Source organism: Haliaeetus albicilla, chromosome W, assembly GCF_947461875.1.
Source record: "Haliaeetus albicilla chromosome W, bHalAlb1.1, whole genome shotgun sequence".
NCBI classification, from domain to species: domain Eukaryota; kingdom Metazoa; phylum Chordata; class Aves; order Accipitriformes; family Accipitridae; genus Haliaeetus; species Haliaeetus albicilla.
Genome location: NC_091515.1, coordinates 4,824,807 through 4,843,763, shown reverse-complemented (window position 1 = coordinate 4,843,763; position 18,957 = coordinate 4,824,807). Strand labels below are relative to the sequence as shown.

General features: G+C 39.7%; 1 protein-coding gene across 3 annotated transcripts in view; it reads right to left on the bottom strand.

Moving 5' to 3' along the window:
* Positions 1-710: 710 nt before the first annotated feature.
* Positions 711-18,957, bottom strand: part of EPG5 (ectopic P-granules 5 autophagy tethering factor) — a 57,664-nt gene continuing 39,417 nt past the window's right edge. For all 3 annotated transcript variants that reach the window (XM_069775366.1, XM_069775367.1, XM_069775368.1), the window contains 14 exons: positions 18,243-18,456; positions 17,293-17,453; positions 16,966-17,173; positions 16,221-16,296; positions 15,258-15,361; positions 14,184-14,359; positions 13,266-13,451; positions 10,230-10,439; positions 9,951-10,095; positions 7,547-7,789; positions 6,534-6,753; positions 4,826-5,041; positions 3,738-3,852; positions 711-2,641 (listed from right to left, as the gene is read on the bottom strand). In XM_069775366.1, the coding sequence (XP_069631467.1) occupies positions 2,459-2,641; positions 3,738-3,852; positions 4,826-5,041; positions 6,534-6,753; positions 7,547-7,789; positions 9,951-10,095; positions 10,230-10,439; positions 13,266-13,451; positions 14,184-14,359; positions 15,258-15,361; positions 16,221-16,296; positions 16,966-17,173; positions 17,293-17,453; positions 18,243-18,456 (2,457 nt within the window). In that variant the 3' untranslated portion in view covers positions 711-2,458. The remainder of the gene's footprint in view (positions 2,642-3,737; positions 3,853-4,825; positions 5,042-6,533; positions 6,754-7,546; positions 7,790-9,950; positions 10,096-10,229; positions 10,440-13,265; positions 13,452-14,183; positions 14,360-15,257; positions 15,362-16,220; positions 16,297-16,965; positions 17,174-17,292; positions 17,454-18,242; positions 18,457-18,957) is intronic.

Here is an 18,957-nt window from a genome sequence, read left to right as displayed (position 1 = left end):
CTGTAGCTTACAGTGAGTTCTCCCTACTTCTTAGGACCTACCATAGTATGATACAGAGAGGACTTTAACCACGACAAAACGCATCGTCTTCCTCACAATTACTAGATCGAGAAATGGGAAAAAAGTCAACAGCATCACTTCTATTACATTTTAAGCAGTAAATTATTAAAGAAGCTGTTTCAATGGTCAAGACAAATGGACGTGATGATGGCATCAACGGTGTTTGCTGACAGCGGTAACCCCAGCCTGGTCCAACCCTGCCTACCAGCAAAGCCCTGAGCAAGAATGTTGTACCACCAGCACTGGAGGCATAGTTTTCTCCTACTTCCCTCCACACTACCAGCTTTCCCCTCATTTGGGATAAATACCAAATTCCACAGTCTGGATCAGTTGTTAGTGCTGAAAGAACAGAACCAGTGCATCACCCTACATTATCACAGAGTTTTGGGGGATTTTGCCAGGACAAAGAAACACTATTTCTGCTACTAAATAAATGAGCTTTCTTCCTGGGCTCTGAGCACAAAACCAGGCTGTTGTGTCACACACGTGTTAAATCCAGGATGTTAAACAGAAGAGTCTCCAGACCTCCATCAACTGAGCAACTGCGTGGCATTCCCCCATCACACTTTCCTCTCCAAGAACAATTACCTATTACCTGATGTGGATTCTTCCAGCAAGTTGAAAATATCATGGTGTTTGTCACAAATTACTTGGGTTTTCATTTTTATTTTGCATGGTCTTTGCAGACATAGCATGTTATAAATACAACAGTTGTAAAAACTCAACAGCTGAAACAATATCTCATTTTAAAAGTGCATGTCAAACACACATATATATGACTTTTTCACATTTTTATGCAACTGATCAATAACATAGAATCTAATAAACCCAGTGCTTTTAAGTCTTTGGGGGGGGAAAAAGCAGCAGAATGTATTCTTCCAGACATGAATTTTCCAAAAGAGTCTGTTAAAAAACATGCTGCATCAATACCTGGTTAGTATACAGAGAGATGTACATATGTATATATATTTATAGGCTCGCAGATAGAGCAAAGAACTCTAAGACCACATTAGGATGAAGGTGATCTAATGACCCAGCTGGCACAGTTAGCAGAATCTGTCAAGAAGAAAAAGGTGATTTGTTCTCCAGCACCAGAACCACAGTTAAGAGCAACACTTCAAAGCATTATTGACCAGACAGTAGGTAGCACATCTCCTTCCTCTAGTGACCAGACCCAATGTTTTCACATGTAACCATGTTCTAAACAGAAAGGCACAATTAATGGAAGAAGAGAAGTGATCATTGTTCCTTCATAGAGGTGTACAGACTGGGACCGCAGGATCTTGGGCCACCTCAAACGTATCGGTGATAAAAGGGACATTAGAGAAGCAACTGGGGAAACTCGCCTTCTGCTTTCCCTGAACAAAAGTGCATCTTATGGTCAGACAAGGCAACAAAACCAGGGATCATTCAGCTGAGACAATACATTTACAGGCTCGTGGTTCATGCTTTGGCAATAGAATTCTAACAAGTGATCACCGAATTTAATACAAGGTAAATACCTTTTCACAGTGTCATCTAAAATCCTGTCGTGTCATGCCCAGCTAGGCAGAAAAGAATATAATTAAGTGGTGGGTGTCCACTTGTTAAATCAGTATTTCCTAAACAACAAAAGTTTCAGAACTAAGGAATCCTATCCAACATGATCATAACTGGCTATGTCCCTCCCAGACACTGGGGATCCAGAAAATCCATCTCTGGATTTAAATCACCTGACTCGGGTAGAAGTTACTTGCATTTAATCAAGCAATATGGATACAGACTAGCTAATATTTAGAAAATAGGGAAAACCAAAGTTCTTTAGTTCAAACTTTAGTTTGTATTTACAGAAGTGAGAGAAGATTTTTAGGTTTACCTTTCTACTACAGATTTCTGTGGGATAGCAAAAAAAAAGGTCAAAATTTAAACCACTATCTTGCCAAATACAGGGATTTCACAAGTCTCCAGACACACACTCACGTAAGATTCAGAGGTATCCTGGTTAAGAACGTCAAAACCTCTTTTACACACAATCCTCCACTCACTTTGAACTGGCCTGAGTAATGACACGTTGGAAAAAGAAAAAAAGGCACAAAGCAAAAACTTAAGGTGTTACAGGATGAGCTTTGCTGTCTAATGATTTGTACACCTATCCTCAGGTATCTCCTCTCAGATACGCACCATACACAGGGAGATACTCAGGTGTTTTCAGTCAACAAAACTAAGCAATTCCACAGGCCTACTAATAAAAAGAAAAGAAAGAAAATTTTAAGAGGAGAAAACTTGCCAGTGTGCAGTTCCCATTCACACTTCTGACTTAAAGTGGAACTCTGAAGGTAAAAATTACTTGTGCAATAACAACATTATATGTAAACCAGAGCAATCAACATTGCATGATGATTCTGTGAGCTCAGTGCTGCTATCGTATGCTGTCCAAATAATGCACTTCTGGGTACAGAGTGTTAATAAGGAGAGCCAAGAGATTATTGCCATCTCGAAGACAATGTTCTGGATGCTTGATGAACTGAGAAGACTGGGAGAGCTGCTCTTGATAATCCATATATTGTTTGTTTGATGCCATAGATTCAAGAGCATTCAGTGCCTATAGATACAAGGGAAAATTCTGTTAGCTGTGCGTACTTTGGTCCATAACAAACTGCTTCATGAGCCATCATATGCACAATTCCACTAGAAGATCCTTATCTCTTAGAGAACCCAGAGTATTTGGAACAAAACATTTGTAAAATACAATCACATAACAGTGCTTCAAGTCAACTCGTATTTTTCAAGCTGTTCTCTCTCTGACAGCAACTGTTCTATCAAGGCTTGCTAGGATTCTGTAACTCAAATATCATAAAATATTTACTTCATGAACTCAAGACATAGTTTCAAGGGAATTACACTGAACTACAAACTGTGACACACTTGAACTATTCACTTCAGGTTGTTCTTATGAACATCTTGATTTTCATAAAAGTATTCCCATGCACTTAGCAAAACAATAACATGGTCAGTGCACATGCTGAAGAAGGAATGTTTATTTGTCATAGGGCTTTTAAGCCCTGATCTCACATAAACAAATGTTAGCGTGAATGTAGCCCTTCTTTATCACTGAACAGCACTGCAACCACAGCAGCACTGTTTTTTCCTCTTTGTTTTAAATTCCTTCTACCTGCTATGTTCCAAAGTTTCTGAACTCAGGGTTTACAGACATAAGTTCATCTGCACCTTTTTAGTGTATCAGATTAGATACTGATGCCCTCATACTCATACAGAACGCTGTATAAACAGTTTTACCTAGGATCACTTTAGGTTAGGGCTCAGGCACACAGTCCTGCTACCAGAGTTCAGCAAACTGACATTATCATCTGGCCTATGCTGCACCTGGCCTTGTCTCTGGCAAATTCCAACATGGTGTTTTGATGTATAGCAAAATAGTACACAGGTTTGTGATACAACCCCTTCCCTGAGAAGACAAGTGAGAGCAACAAGCTATTTCGGAAATTCAGAATTTAGAGCCAGGTGTAAAGCAGAAGTAAAAAAAGATTGAGGGCATTCAGCGCCGAATAAAATCAACAAGCTAAGAGCAGGATTTAGCTCGAAAAAATGCTTGCAGCGACTTTTATAAGCTTCACCCCACAAGCTGAGCAAGCATGCAAAGAGGGCATGTCAACAAGCCAGCAATTGGCACACACTACCTGCTGGGCCTTCTGCGACAGCTTTGGCTCTGACCCCGCTTTCAGGCGGACTTGACTCTCTGCAGGAATCTGCACCAAGAGGAAGGCGGACAAACTGCGGGCAACCACCCGAAACCTTGCGTAGGGAAAAGGACAGAGAGAGAAGGTGATACCAAATTTGCAAGTCCTTGACAGCGGATAAACTGGAAGTTCTATCCTATGAGATCTCTCTGATGAGGAACATAGTAAAGGCTTTAGAGGATCTTTTTCAATGCATTAGAAAAAAATAAATCACTTTAATATATACATAACAGGATGTCATACATACTAGAGGATAATATAATACCATACGTATGAAATGTTACATCTGTTCCACGCTTAGCTGAAGCTTTGAGGTCACATCTGAAATACTCCTTCATTTCACAGCCTTTGAAACAGTCTCATCGCCCAAATCAAAGGGCGAGTTGAACAAGACTAAGATTTCAGAGCAATTTCAACAGGATTGCATCCCAGAAGGTCTTTATAAACACAAAGTTATGTTTAAGTACTGTGTTGAATTAGTGTTCCACAAACATTTACATATTTTTTCTTGGCATTCTTTCCATGGTGAACTTGATTTTAATACCTAACAACCAAACTTGGTGTCTCTCTTTAGAAGGTAAAATGAGTAACAAGCAAGCAAATACTTCTTTGAGCTACTCTTAACATTTCCAATCCCTCAAGGTCAAGACGGAAAAGGCAACATGCATATAATCATACAAGATTCTCGTGAGGTTAACTGGAACAGTCTTCTACAGACCAGATGAAAGTATCTTCCTCTAACAAACAGTCTCCCTACAAACTTTGCTGGAGATGGACATTAAGCCAGAACCACAAGTGCATTTTCTTTCCTTTTCCACCACAAACTTTGCAGAAGTTCATATTCACTTCTTAACCAGATTAAAACACTTGCTACATTTTTTCTGTGATGGGCTCAAACGACTTTACAAATTTGGACAGCATGGATTCAGAACATCTTTTGACATTGCACTGTGCAGTCTGGACCTAGGCTGCAGCTTTTTTAACATGATGACTCCAACCAATTAATTTGCCACACCTTCAACCCTTACCTGGGTGACAAAGGAGACCTCCTGCCTAGACCAATAGCACCAAGTATTCCAGAAGTCAGTCTCTCTTCAGCCAGCTGACTCTGCCTTCCCTGGATCGACAGCAGTGTCCGAATGACAGATTCGATCAGAACGGTGTCATCTTGCTCCATCTGAATCAAGGATAACTGCATGGCTTTATGCCACCAAAGAAACAGCTTTGCCTCTTCCTTCACTGAGCTTTAGGTGAGATTTAAAGAATAAAATAAAAGAAAATATAATTACAAAAAAGAGCCAGATGCAGAGGTTAAGAAGTTTGTGTCTCTCCTCATTAGGTCCATGAAGAATTCAGGTGGTTTATTAATGAGAGCTAATCTTACTATACGAGGATAGCATAACTATACTACCCCACCAGTTATTATACCGCTGTAACTGCTGTTGTTCTGGATTTGATCCAGACACCAGCTACCAGGTTTTAAGGGCCTATAAGAGTACAAAAAACAATGCTTCCTTTTAAGCTTTACAACTGAGAATAAATGATATTGCAGCCATAACTGGATTTAAACTTGTCTAAGACTTGGTATAAAAGGAATGAAGCTGTATCTCTACTCTTTTTTTTTTTTTTCCTCTTCACTTACCAATGCAACACTTTAGGAAGCACTAGCTGTTGTTTCCACAACAATTTAGACTTTTAATATGATCTTCTAGAAAAGGAAACGTTGAAGTTTTTCATTGAGCAAAGCACAAAGTGAAGTTCCCCCTATGATATTTTTAATCTTCCCCCAAACATTTTGCAGCTTAAGTTAACAAGCTCAGATTTTCCACATAAAGCATCAGCACGAGTTTCCTGCATCAGACTATCCTCACATTACTCCACCCAGTCATTTCCCATCCCAGGCACCCTCAGCTTTGATGTTTAGAGCAAGGTTTAATTTGCTGCGTATGGTGGCTTTGCTGTCTCCTTCACACTTTGGCAATCGAATTACTATGGTACCTACAACAGTGAAAATATTCTTTGAATTTCAAGAAACAGTGGGAATGTACATTTTCCAAAAATGTTCTTTCACAGCAAACACAAACATTATGAACATTAACATGGAAAAATATTCACCGCGTTTGCTAAATTCTGGCAATTTCAACAGCTACTGTAAATACAGCTGTTACATACTTTAGGTAAAAAGTATTATCATTTTAATCCCAAAGCTATCCATCCTTTTCCCCCGGAACCCTGTTATCTAGTAAGCTGTTTTATAGCAATACAGGCCCCTAACTCTGGGCACCCCACCAAATCCACTGGGTTCAGATTTGGTTCACAGCTGCTGAACGCCAGGTGTCTCAGTGTCAAACTCAGTATTTAGCACATAACTTATCCCACCTAGTGGACATTCTGGAGAGTGGAACCCACAGTGATTTAGGGTTTGCTTAAAGTAGTTTTAACTGAACACAAATCCAGGCTGCCATTGAAATCAAGCTTCTCTGACTGAAAACTGACCAAAACTGCACCAGAAGTGTTCAAGTGAATAAAATTCCTTCTTCTGTTTAACCACAACTACTATTAGTGTTGGCACTGTTGTTGAGCAGACTCCTTAACAGTGGATATAGAAAGATCAGCCATTTCATCCAGCAGCCTGGTGAAATGAACCTAATTAACTTGGCCACCTAATTATACCAGCTATACAACTACAGCCTTATTTAAAAGTCAAAGTATATTCAGAAGCCTTGAGTTTCGTACCTTGGGTACACTTGCTCCAGCCATTTGTTGATGGTTAGCAGGATTTTCATTTCATTGGTAAGAGTTTGGTCAGTGTTTAGGCATTGCAGCAGATAGACATACAGGGTCAAGTAGCTTCCTAAAGACAGACACTCCTGCAGGAATTCTTCCATGGTTAGCTCAGGAACTTGGAGGGAGGCAAGTATAGGGCCCCAGCCTAAATCCTGGTGGTGAGGAAAATCTATAAAGAAAACAAAAGGACAGAACAAATTGCATGTGAGAAAGCAGTACTTGGTAAAACTTAAGAACTGGAACTACTTCACTGTGTTCCTGTAAGTTACAGAATTTGGGCTGGTTTAGCTGTTTTCCAGGTAATCAGTTTGTCATGCAACTCTAATGGAGAGAAAAGAAAAACTCCACTATCATAGGGCACCTCCTAGAGGTAAAGGAGAGATATTTTCCCAGCATTCAGTCAGGATTAAATTTGAAAATTTTAGTGATGGAATTTTAAATATTTCCTTCAGGCGTACTGAAATCTGATCACACAGAATGTGGAAGAAATTGAAATGTAGTTCCACAAGGAATACGTAAACAGAGAAGGAAAAAAAAAACCCACAAACAAAACCCACACCAAAAAACCCCCCACAGCACAGAATTTCAGAGTTTTACCAATCAAGAATATTTTTTTCTTAAGTTAGCCCACAGAACACTAGAGGAGGGGACAAATACCTGTTTTGTTCTCTTGAGATGGTTCTTTTTTTAAACAGTTGCAAAAGAGCAAATCGTTTTTCACAGAGACAGGTAGAGTTGTTAAGAAAATACACAGTTAGAGCAGTTGAAAAACCCAAACCACAGTGCCCTAACTTTTCTACAACTAGTTACTACAGCAATATACGTGTGACAGTTGGGAGCCATTAGATACAAAGAAAGGAGCTCTGATTACAGATTAAAACCCAGTTCCAGTACTGGGCAGCAGGAAGCTATAGGGATTCCAGACTATTTGTATTTAATGGGCATCCAAGACAGACTCCTACCTTCATTGAAGTAAGCAGTGATACAGGCTTCTGTCGTCTCCGCCATGTGTCGCACAGAGGCCAGGCTCCGACACGCTGCTGTGAGAAGAGGCATTGCTAACAACCCGTGCACTTTGCTGTCAATCCACTTTCGTAAGCTCCCCCGTAGCGACTCAGCTGTTGTAACGCTAGAATTGTTCATCATCATCAGCGTTTCTGTAAAGAGACTGCTGAGGGCCATATGACGTGTTTGCAGATCCATATCTGAAAGTCAGAAATAAGAGAGCCATTTCAGTAAAGAGACACTAGAACCCAAATTCAACTTCACCACTGAACGCTTTCTGTAGATACTGGGAAAAGCCTGTTGCTCATTACACATCTCAATTCCTTGTCTGTACTTATGAAGCTGCAGTAAGACTCCCATTCCTCGCAGTCTCTTCCCTTGATGTGATAGTTCATCATTCGTTAAACAGAGAGACAGCTGATAAGACTGTACAGCAGAGCACATTGCAGCCCATCTTTCACCTACAGTCTCTTACCTTGACTACAGTGCAAATAAATTAAATGATAAAGCCCATTTACAGTCTCCAAGAAAACTTGGGTATTAAAACACAGTCTAAAGCACAGCTTAGAGTGAAACAATCAAGATTATAGGTGATTCAATTTGAAATATGACCGAGACGAGCCCCAGAATGTTGCAATCCCCTCATGCATTTCCAGGATTCTAGATTTCCTGATAAACCCAGTGTTCTGCCCCAGAATTTTTTGAAACCATCTCTTGGCATTGCCTGAACATGTTATCACAGGCCACCTGTAACAGTACCCTTGAAGCACAAATGCTTCCTGTGCTTGGCTCTTAAAAGTCTAACTACAGAGCACGTATTGATGAAAAAAGCCACTATTGTTACAAAACTTTTCAAACAACATCTGGCATTGTAGAAGGAAAAATTTCAACTGGTTATAAAGAAAAGTTGCGCACAAAGAAGGATTAATCACTGGAAAAACATCGCCCAAAGGGGTTGAGACCTCCACACTTGCAAATATTTGGGAGCTCACTGGACAAAGCCCTGAACAACCTGATTTAACTTTGAAGCTAGCCCTGGTTTGAGGAGGAGGTTGGATTACAGGCCTCCAAAAGCCCTTCCAAACTAAGCTATTCTGTCTGTATCTACCTACTAAGAAAAAAAAAAAGGGGGCGGGGGGGGAGAGGGCAAAAATAAAAGCCCCAAAAGTCATCTGTCACGGCACAGCTCTCCAGTAAGGTAAAAATCTCTTATCCCAGACCAACCAAGAAAGACGATGCCAGGAGGTTAACCGACTTGCCTACGGTCACAATGAGTTTTACAGCCAAGTCCCACAGGCTGCAGACCACCGAGTGGGACCACCACCAGACACCAGAGCCCACCAGATCCTCTGGGACAAGCCCTGGCACACTGCCTGCACGAGAAGTCCAGCTTTCTCCTCTTCAGCTGTTGTCAACAGAAGGTGCTGCTCGCAAAAACTTCTGCCAGCCCCCTCCAAACCTCGCAGAGAAGCTAAACCTGATACCACCACCTTTCTGCCACTCTGCATCAGTGATCCTCGGGCATGAGCAACACGGAGCATCCTCTCTTTCAGCCTTTTAACACATACAAGTGTGCACAGGGGTTCACGAAACAGAGTTGCTCCTCTGATACTGGAGCTCCTGTCTCCTCCAAAATTTCTCAGCCACAAGGAGCAACAACAGGCAAGCCTTCATGTCTCCTCAAGATGCAAAGAGTTTTACTGACTACGGGGCTGTCCTACAGAGCTTCCCCAAGTAGCAACACAAATACTGAGGCACAGTTATGACTCTCACAGATTTTCAGACACTTTCTGTTCACTCTTGCTAGCACACCTCTGTGACTCATAGACAGGAAGAGACATGACTCCTGACAAGTATTTCTGTGTAGTACAGCAAGAAGACTGATTTCACCTGCAGTTTTAGTTTGAGAGAGGAAGCTCAGGATGATACTAGACTAAAAATGAGATCAATATAAATGCTGTGGGTGTGGATACACCATACTACTAGTATACATCAACATAATTCCCCTACTTCAATACAGTCAGTTTTCCCAAATGCACAACAGTTTAGAACCATTTCTTAGAACCCAATCCCTCAGGACCAAGAGAGTGTATTTGTGTCATCAGTTTTACTCACAACATAACCCCTGTTTTTTCTGTTGGTTCTGTCACTCTTGACAGCTCTACAGGGTAGCGTTCATATTTTTGTTTTGCACTAATATACCACCTATACATACATCGCCAAAGCAACATGCCCTGCTGCCCGTAAGGGAGACATTATAGTAATGCAAGTAATTACATAGTCACAGATGTTCAACAATCCACGCAGCAGAATAAGGATCTTGACTGCTTTAAAGTAATTTGCCGCTTCTTTAACACAAACCTGGCGGATTAAAGATGACTATATCATCTAGCAACTTGGACATCTCTTGTTCCAAAACTGCAAGAGTAATCTTTCCGCTTTGTTCTAAGGTGCTGAGAAATTGAACCACCTGGCGAATATATGCTCGGCACTTCAGTGTTGCATCCTGGTAATCAAAATTAAAATAAATTAGAAAAAAAATCACGCCTAGTACTCTTTCCACACTCCATAATATACAAAAGCAGAACATTGCAAATGACAAGAACAGCTCAGAGACACTGCAAAACCAGTGCAACTTACAAGGTGGATGTGACTATCCGAAGATGAACCAAAGCCTGCTGAGATTTTCAGGAGCTTCACTATCAGTTCAGCCGCAGTATCCTTAGCAAGGATAACAGAGGGAGGGTAGTGACTGTTGCAGTAGCTGATGATGCTTTGATAAGACGAAATGCCCACAAGCTGCCAAGGAAGGGAGCTGGTCTGTCCAAGAAGATTGATGAGTGGCGATTCCTGAAGATTTAAAGACATCAGTCTAAACTCCACCTTCTTTGCCATTTTAAATTAATATTCACGGTACTCAATATTGGAAGGAAGCCAAGACTCCAAAATTTGGAGATGGAGCAGAAATAGATGACCACTGGGAGTCTGGCTGAAAAGCAACTCCTCATTCAAGCAACATGTGTATGTCATCTCTAGCATTCACACAACAGTACTTAAACTGCTGCAGCAGCTCTAACTATGCAAAAAAGTCAGTGAGAGACGTTAAAATTTGACATGTAAACACAAAGACAGCTAGAAAGAAATGGAGACCTACAAGGTAAAGTTGCTTCAGTAGAGGTTTAAAAAAGGCATTAAAAAAAATTATGAAAAAAAAAAATTAATCTAAGTTCACAGTTGAACCAGGTACAGAAGCCTGGTCCCTCGATTTTCCATTCAGTAAATCATCGAGTAACCTGGGGGACTCCTCAAGTGCTTATTCTCGTAAATACCATCCTGAACAGTACGGGAGCCTACAGTATCCACAGCTCACACAGGCAGTGCAAGTATGTAGATGGTAAAGTCTCTCTGTCTACAAGCAGCAGAGAGTCTATCCTCAGCTACTGCCATCCTCTTCCCACAGGTTCGTATACATCTGCAATACAAAAGGGCCCGCCTGGACACTGAGAAACACCAAATTATTACATGTTCTAGAAAGAACAAATACTGTAATTGTGTTGACATCCAACACAACCTAAAGACTTTAAGGATCCAGAACTGACCCAAATTAGACTACATCAACAAGAACGTGACACTGGTACATCAAGTACTTCTCAAGTTGCTCATGCACTGGAACACAGGGCTGAGAAAGTTTGAGATTGAGGTCAAGGTGTCACAGGAACGTTCTGGGAGGTAAAAAACAAGTGATGGCGGCTGTCAGTTTAACACATTGCTGGAGGCTAGGAGGGAATTCCTGAGGCTGACTCATGCAATGTGCAAACAGGTATCTTTCCAAGCTTGAGAAGTTTCAGATAAGCAAATACATTCAGGTCAAAGCACGTGAACTCCGGCAATTTTCCAAAACTGGAATACAACGTTGATCAAAGGCTGCTGGTGACAGCTTGACACAGCATCTCCTAATGCCTCAGAGGAAATGGAAAATGGAAGATGCTGCTAGTGGGAGAAAGCTAGCAGATGTGAAATGGGACTTCTTGAAGATTACCCAGCCCCTCTGGAAGAGTCCTCCAGAAGCAATAGGCTGAACAAGACCATGCTAGATTTACCCACACAGAGCTCTCAGCAAAAGCAGGGTTTGGAAAGTTCATCCTAACACCTAGTGTTCTCTTTCCTATTCTAACAATTCAGAAATACTGGAATGCGACTATAAATGGGAAAAGCCCTGAGAAATCAGAGATGATCAAATCCCCCTTCAGAGTAAGGCAACAAGAAAACTCAACCTATGATTCAACAGATGAAGTAATCTGTCCCCAGTAATTCACCAGAAGCAGACATATATCTGCTTATATATATATATATTAAAAATATATCTGGTCTTCAAGATGTTGTTAGACCATTGTGACTTGTCATCACATCATATGTAGTTAGGAGGGGAGCAATTTATGGTAAGAAATACATGTTCGCAAAAGCAGTTCTGAGTAAGTACTGAACAACACTTATAAATAACTCCTGAGAAAACATGTTCAAGTAGACGACTAAATATTTTCCTTTTAGACAGCTATGAAAAACACTACACTCAGATCAAGTGCTGCTCCTAACCTCACAGGGACTAATCCCATTGCTGAGCTGTGCTTAACACAACCAACTGGATGTGTGACCAGTACTGAAGGTCAGGTTGGAAAACATCACAAACATGCACAGTAAGACACAGAGCCAGGCATAAGGTTTTCATAAATGGAATTTGCATAAAATTCCTGACCATCCCTCCACAGATTCATGTTTGCCACTCAGAAAAAGAAGCAAGGAACAGCAGAGATTTACATGACTGACCGTGACAGAATAAATGTGACTCAGTGAGCCTCCCAATTCTTCTCACGGCATCACAGGTGCTACAGACACGAACACCACAGTCCAAGCTGCTCCTGCACCCACATCAGCAGACTGCCTGAATCAAACCGGGCAGACACTAGACACTATTTTCACTCGGACTGTCAGAAAAAGCTTCACCTTAAGTTATACATAATATTGTGCGTGCATATATATATGCACGCACAATACATATGCATCTATGTATAGGTGCACATAACATATACATATATATGCACATGTATTATAGGTGCATATGTAAATTCTTGCTAATACTACCTCTACTTTGCATGTGCTTATAACTAAGGGTCTCCAAAACCAGGCAAGAGAAAAGGAAATGGACATTTTAATTAAGGGATGACCTAAGAGACAAGAAAGCTATACAGTACAGCATCCCATACTTGAACGGAAAGAAATACGACTGCACAGTAGCTTTATACAATAACAATAATTTTTTGAACACTAATGAAAGTAGCATACATATTTGTTCTTTCCAAAACCCAGAGTATCACTTTGTAACTCCAGGAAACTGTATTTATTTGCTTACTCTTTGCAACACTACTGGATCACAGCACATACAGAAGCTTCTTAAAATGAACAGCAGCTCTTCTTTTTTCACACAAGTTATACAAAATGCCTCACATAAGGAATTAGTCTTGGCCATCTCTGGAATACAGTTTGGGTATTTTATTTATGCAAAAAACACTTCCAAGTTAATCATTCTGCAAGTGAGAAAGAAGTCACATCCTGTGCCCTTGCCAGCAAAAGATTATTCTTCTTTTAAGACAGACAGGTATGAACTTTTCCAAAAATTACCTCTTTGCCTGCAAGTTGTTCCTCTTTTGCCAACAGGACCATCATATACAGCAAACAGACAATCATATTGTGAGTCTGAGGATGAGGGTTGGGATTCCAGGCATCAGAGAGGACACTGACCCAGTTTATTTCACATAAAACATAACCCAAGAATAAGAAACAACTCTTGGGGCTGCCTCTTTCAATCTAGGAAGGAAAAAGATAAAAAGACAGGCACATAAAACAATGTAAGATGTAAACACTTTCATACTTGTCAGCTCCTTAGCCAACTATAAACCTACAGCAGCATTTTAGCTCAGCAGAAGAGTAGATAGATGCCACTTCTCCATCATTTTGCTCCCCCCACCAGAAGAGTTGCACATATAACTTTCTAAGCCTCTCAAACAACCAGTACAGAATACCAAGCTACTGCAAACCAGAAAAAAAATAATCTATTTTTAGCACTCTTAGCTGCATGATTGCATCCATTTCTTTTCACTCTAAGAGAAACTAAGAAACTCTAAGCCTGTTTAGAACTCCAAGAAGAACTCATCCCAAACAGATAAGCAGTAAAACCTGAGGCACTTCCACACCTATCTGCAGCTCTACATTGTCTCAGACAACTTGGAAGTAAGAACAACATGGCAATAGTAAAATATATTAACTCCAACTAAATACATATTAAATATATATGTAATACTTGGGACATTCAGATAGAGCGATGACAGATTACAAAGACTGCCAGCTTTACACCTCTCCACAACTTTGTCTAAGACTCAGTAGCACTCCTTCACAAAAATCAATCATAAAATGAGCAGCTGTGAATGCTACAAACAAACTTCAAAAGCTTACTTGCCAAAAGAACTGTCTCCAGCTCTCCAGTTATTTTCAAGGGCAACACCGATCATAAACTTAATTCAACAGATGCTGTGTACTCACTTTAAAGAACTCTTCCATAAGCACCTGGTCTGGATGCATTTCCTTCCATGGAAGCCTTCTGAACTCAGTATGGAAAGTATAGAGAATAAACTCTGGCATTTTGGGAGCTGTGCAACATTCACAGTAATGCATTAGATGTAACCAGAGAGGCCCATGGTGGCTTGGCAACAGCTTATCTAGATTCAAAGATAATGGCTGAATTAACAACAGCAAAAATTCAGGGAAAGCTTGATTATAGAAGGAAGTCCAATTCTGAAGATGAAAAAACATACATGCAATTTACGCTAAAATGTATTTGTCAAAAAAAAAAAAGCACATTAACCTTTTAGATTTTTTTCTCCAAATCAACAAGTGGGGAAGCTTATGATTTCATGCCCTTCCTCGATCTTTTGAAGAGTTGCTGGACAATAATCTGAAGTTATAAAATACTCCTTCTGTGTAGAACTTCATTGCTTTTATGTTGGGTTCTTTTGGTTTTTTTTAAAAAGATCTTATGTATCTCGAATTTTATAAAACACACATTAATGTTATTTTTAATTATTTATTTTTACTTTGAATCTAGCTCATCCCTACAAGTTGTTAAGAGGTATTGTGAAATTAATTTTCTTCCATTCCTACATCTAACTACACATTAGGCACAATAAGCAATGCTAAATAGGAGCTCAGAATGATCAGTTCTGGAAATTACATTATCCCCAAGAATAGCTTTCGAGACACATGTATTGGTCATTGTGACATGCTACTGCGTATGTTGTATGGGAACAACCTACAGACCTGGAATGAAGTCATACACTTCTCATGACAGCTCATTTTGTTTTGCTTTCCTTCACATTAACTTTGTTAACTGACAGATAACGCATTTATCAATCACATTATCTACCCTTGCCAAGGAAAAAAGCTGTCTTTTAAGGATGAAATAAAGAAATGCTCCTGGTACCACTGCAGTGATCATCTTGGTTAAAAAGTTCATAACAAACAAAATCCCCTCACGTCCCACATCTCAGTCAAAAATCTTTTTTTGGTCTGATAGAACAGAAAGTGCCACTACATTAAAATAGCATGGACTTCACCCACCTTTAAAGCTCTCGTGCAAAAGCTTGACGCAATCTGTAAACAAACAGACCACGGTGGATGCTACAGGAGTGTCGCTCTCTAACCAAGGGTAGCAGGGCTGGTTACTTAAAAAAAGAAGTAGTGAAGCAACACAAATTTCAGTGCTGAGTTACCAGACCATAAACAGATCATAAACACTAAAGCATTTTAAATATTCTAAAGCATAGTAAATCAATATAGTACAGGTATCAGCAGTTCTCTCAAACTCAGCTCTCCGACCTTAGAACAGGTACATACTTAATATCACACTGAGGATCCACGACACCCCTGAGTAAGCACAGATTACTTGTTTGATGCTTCATAACTGAATTAAAGACCAAAACACAGGAATTTCTGAATGACAGCACATACTACCTGCAGTCAGCCTTCCAACCAAGTGCTAAAGATGCGCTCGCAACTCAAAAAGCTTTTGGTTTTGGAAGACAGTAAAATTTAAATGTGTAATACTACAAATAACTGTCCATGTGAAGACAGAGGTATACAAGACAGTAGATCATCATAGGACTGATTTAGACTGAAGTTTCTTTACATACCACTGGCATTTGGGGTTGTAGTTGTTTGGCTTTTTTGTTTTGTTTTAAACTAAGGCATTATAGATATTGTGGAATCTAAAAAAAAGGAATCTAAAATTCAAATTTCAGTGTTTTGAGAACTGATTACAATCCGTATTTTTCTCATAACCAAGCTCTGGTCAGGAAGCAGAGATATTTCTTGTATCTAAAATAATTATTCAATCCAAGCCTTGGAAAATTTGAATTAGTTCCATAATTATTACGGATATGACACAAGTAACAGCTATTTAAATGGAAGGTCACAATACAGTCATGATTTAGAAAAAAACAGGTTAACAATGAAAGCCATTCTTATAGTGCTGAAGTCCTTACTTTAGCAAAAATTCATTTAATGTTAAAATGCAATATATACCTTGCATCTTCCTTATCCAAGACCAGTATCCATGGTTTAAAGAGTCCAGCAATGACTGAATACAAGGACTGCAATGCTAGAAGAAAACAAAACAAAGAAGTTGCTTTTTTTCCTTCAAATCAGCAGCAGTGAACATATTACACTTTTCTAAACTTGAATACAGCGTCCTTTGCTTAGTCCAACATTTAATCAGTTCTTCCTCATCAAATAAAAATTTAAAATACAATATGCTTATTAGTAACTCTCATTAACAATATGGTGGTTGTAACAACAGTCATAAACATTTTGCATTGCTTAGATGTTTTATTAATATCACTTTAACACATCTGAAATTGTGGGGGTAATGATGATTCACACTTTAAACCTGCATATACTAAAATGGGTTTTGGCGATTTTCTCCAAATCAAAATCACACCGTGATGAAATCCAGTAGTCCCTCATTGCCAAACCTCTGCTCAGTGCAAAAGACTGTATTTTTCTTTGAAGACAGTATGATCTCTTCATAAAATAATTTTAAAGCAAGCTAAAATATAAACAAGCTTCCTCCAGCAAGCATAAAGATAAAGCATAAAGTCTCACATGGCCATGAAGTAGCATCGACATTTCCCATCTGTATTTTAATGTTCCCATCATCATACAAATGCAGATTAAGAAGATTCTACTGTATGTTTAAATGGTCTTTAACAGAGGAAATTAGAGAAACTGAGTGCCTGTTCTTAAGTAATTTGCTTTTAAGACACATTACCTGCTAGAATTCTGTTACTGCCAACAGGCTCTTGGGCTAAATTGGCAACTTCGGTGTCAATAAGTCGTTTAGTAAGATACTCCAGAAATTTATTCACTTCAGCCACATAAGGACTCCATTTTGAAAACAGGCCAAAAGTCCTGAAGTCCATCGAAGCCAGTCGGAGTTTGCGGAAAGATGTGGAAAGCCATTCTATTGTCTCTCTAACCTGTAAAAAGAAGGAAACTATTAATCAGCTACAGAAAGACTGCACAGCAGTGTTATTTGTCACTGGTAGACATCTGTTTCGGCTGGAAAACATAATAGATCAACCAAAGAGGCACCCACCTGTTCTGCAGAGAGGAGAATTTTTGCAGCATCCCGCGATACAGGACTTTCAGTAGAATCACTTTTCTTGAAGCTTCCCTGTTCAGTCACTGATGAAACGCATCCCAAAGCTTCAAGTGATGCCTTCCAACAGTCAGGGCTTAGAAGCTGCTCTGATGAGCCTTAGAAGAAAGAGAAGAGAATACATTTGTGAAAATCAGGAGAAGGATATTAGTCCCTTTCTCAGTACAAGTCAGATGAGGTTGAAATTAGAGCTCCCTACTACATAAAAAAATTAGGTAAGGCAGGAGTTTAAAAGCCCCAAGTTAATGGTGAGAGAAACCTCCAATTCCCAAAGATAAGTAATTTAACATTCCTTTTTGGCATCTACATGCTCTCTTCTTAGAGAGCTTCCCAGGCACTTAGTACATCCCTGGCTACAAACACATATTAAGAGACAGTTGTTGCCTCAGCACATATGGTTTGACAGAAAGGAAGTACTTTCGTTCTCATTTTAGAGGCACATCAGTTTATAGGTAGCATCTAATGTGAACCAGGACATTTTCAGCAGATTTCAGTATCAATCCCAAGTCTCCATAATTCCAGTTCTCAGTTTGACATTAAATGGTGCTCAAGAACAAGGATGCTGCATTAGAGACTGTGGCATAATTATAATTAAGTGCTTCCATTAATAGAAACCTCTCCTCCATCCTTCTCCTGAAGGATGAAAATCTGTTGTCACTGACGCATGTACTTCCATCTGCAGAAGAGTGTTTCTTTCTAGTAGAGCTAAAATACATCTAACAAAAATATATTGCATAGCATGCACGTAAAAGTGCATACAGAAACTTAAGAAAGTTTAAGTCATTCTGTATTTGTTGCTATTTAACTCTACCGCATGCAGTTCATATTTTTAAGCCAGAAGAGTTCTGTACAAAAGGCTTAGTGTATGCACCAATTCAGATACTCACTTTGCACAAACAATCTTAGGAAATCACTATAGTGATCAGGGAACTGATACTGGAGAAGGTTAGTCCAATGCTTGCAGAAGATATTAAATGGCATCAAAATATCTTCTTCAGGTTCAAGGCCACATGCATTGAGAGCCAAGTGAATAGACTCCAGAAGATTGGTACGTTCAGATAGAGGTGGCTTAGCAACACTTAACCATTGCGTAAGGTCAAACTAGAACAGAGGACAGGAAGCATTTGTAAGTAGAAGCTTTAACAGCCACAACACCTTTAGGAGAAGGGAGAAATTGTCAGGAGAAAAAAAAAAAATCCTGAAGTTTTTATATATTTAAGAAAAACCTAATAAATTTGCACCTCATTAGCGCAAACTCAAAACCAAGATAATAGTCTCCAAAGGTTGATTTAGTACATTGCAGAAGTCCCTGAATTTATAAATCAACCCTTGGCAGGGGTTCTCAGATTCATAAATATGTGTGTCAATTTCCAAGCTTCAGTACCACTCCCAAACAAACACTTAGAAGCATTAGACTGGGCTAATCTCCATAGTCCACAAATTTTCAGGTGGAGGCACAAAGCTTTGTAGCCTCTGGGCCATCTGTTCAGACCTAGGTCAGCAAGGACAACGTTCATCATTGCCACTAAGGACAGCTCAGAGTCATGTTCAAAACAGACTGACTGCTATTCACAGCTGTCGAACCCTGTCCATATCAAAGCC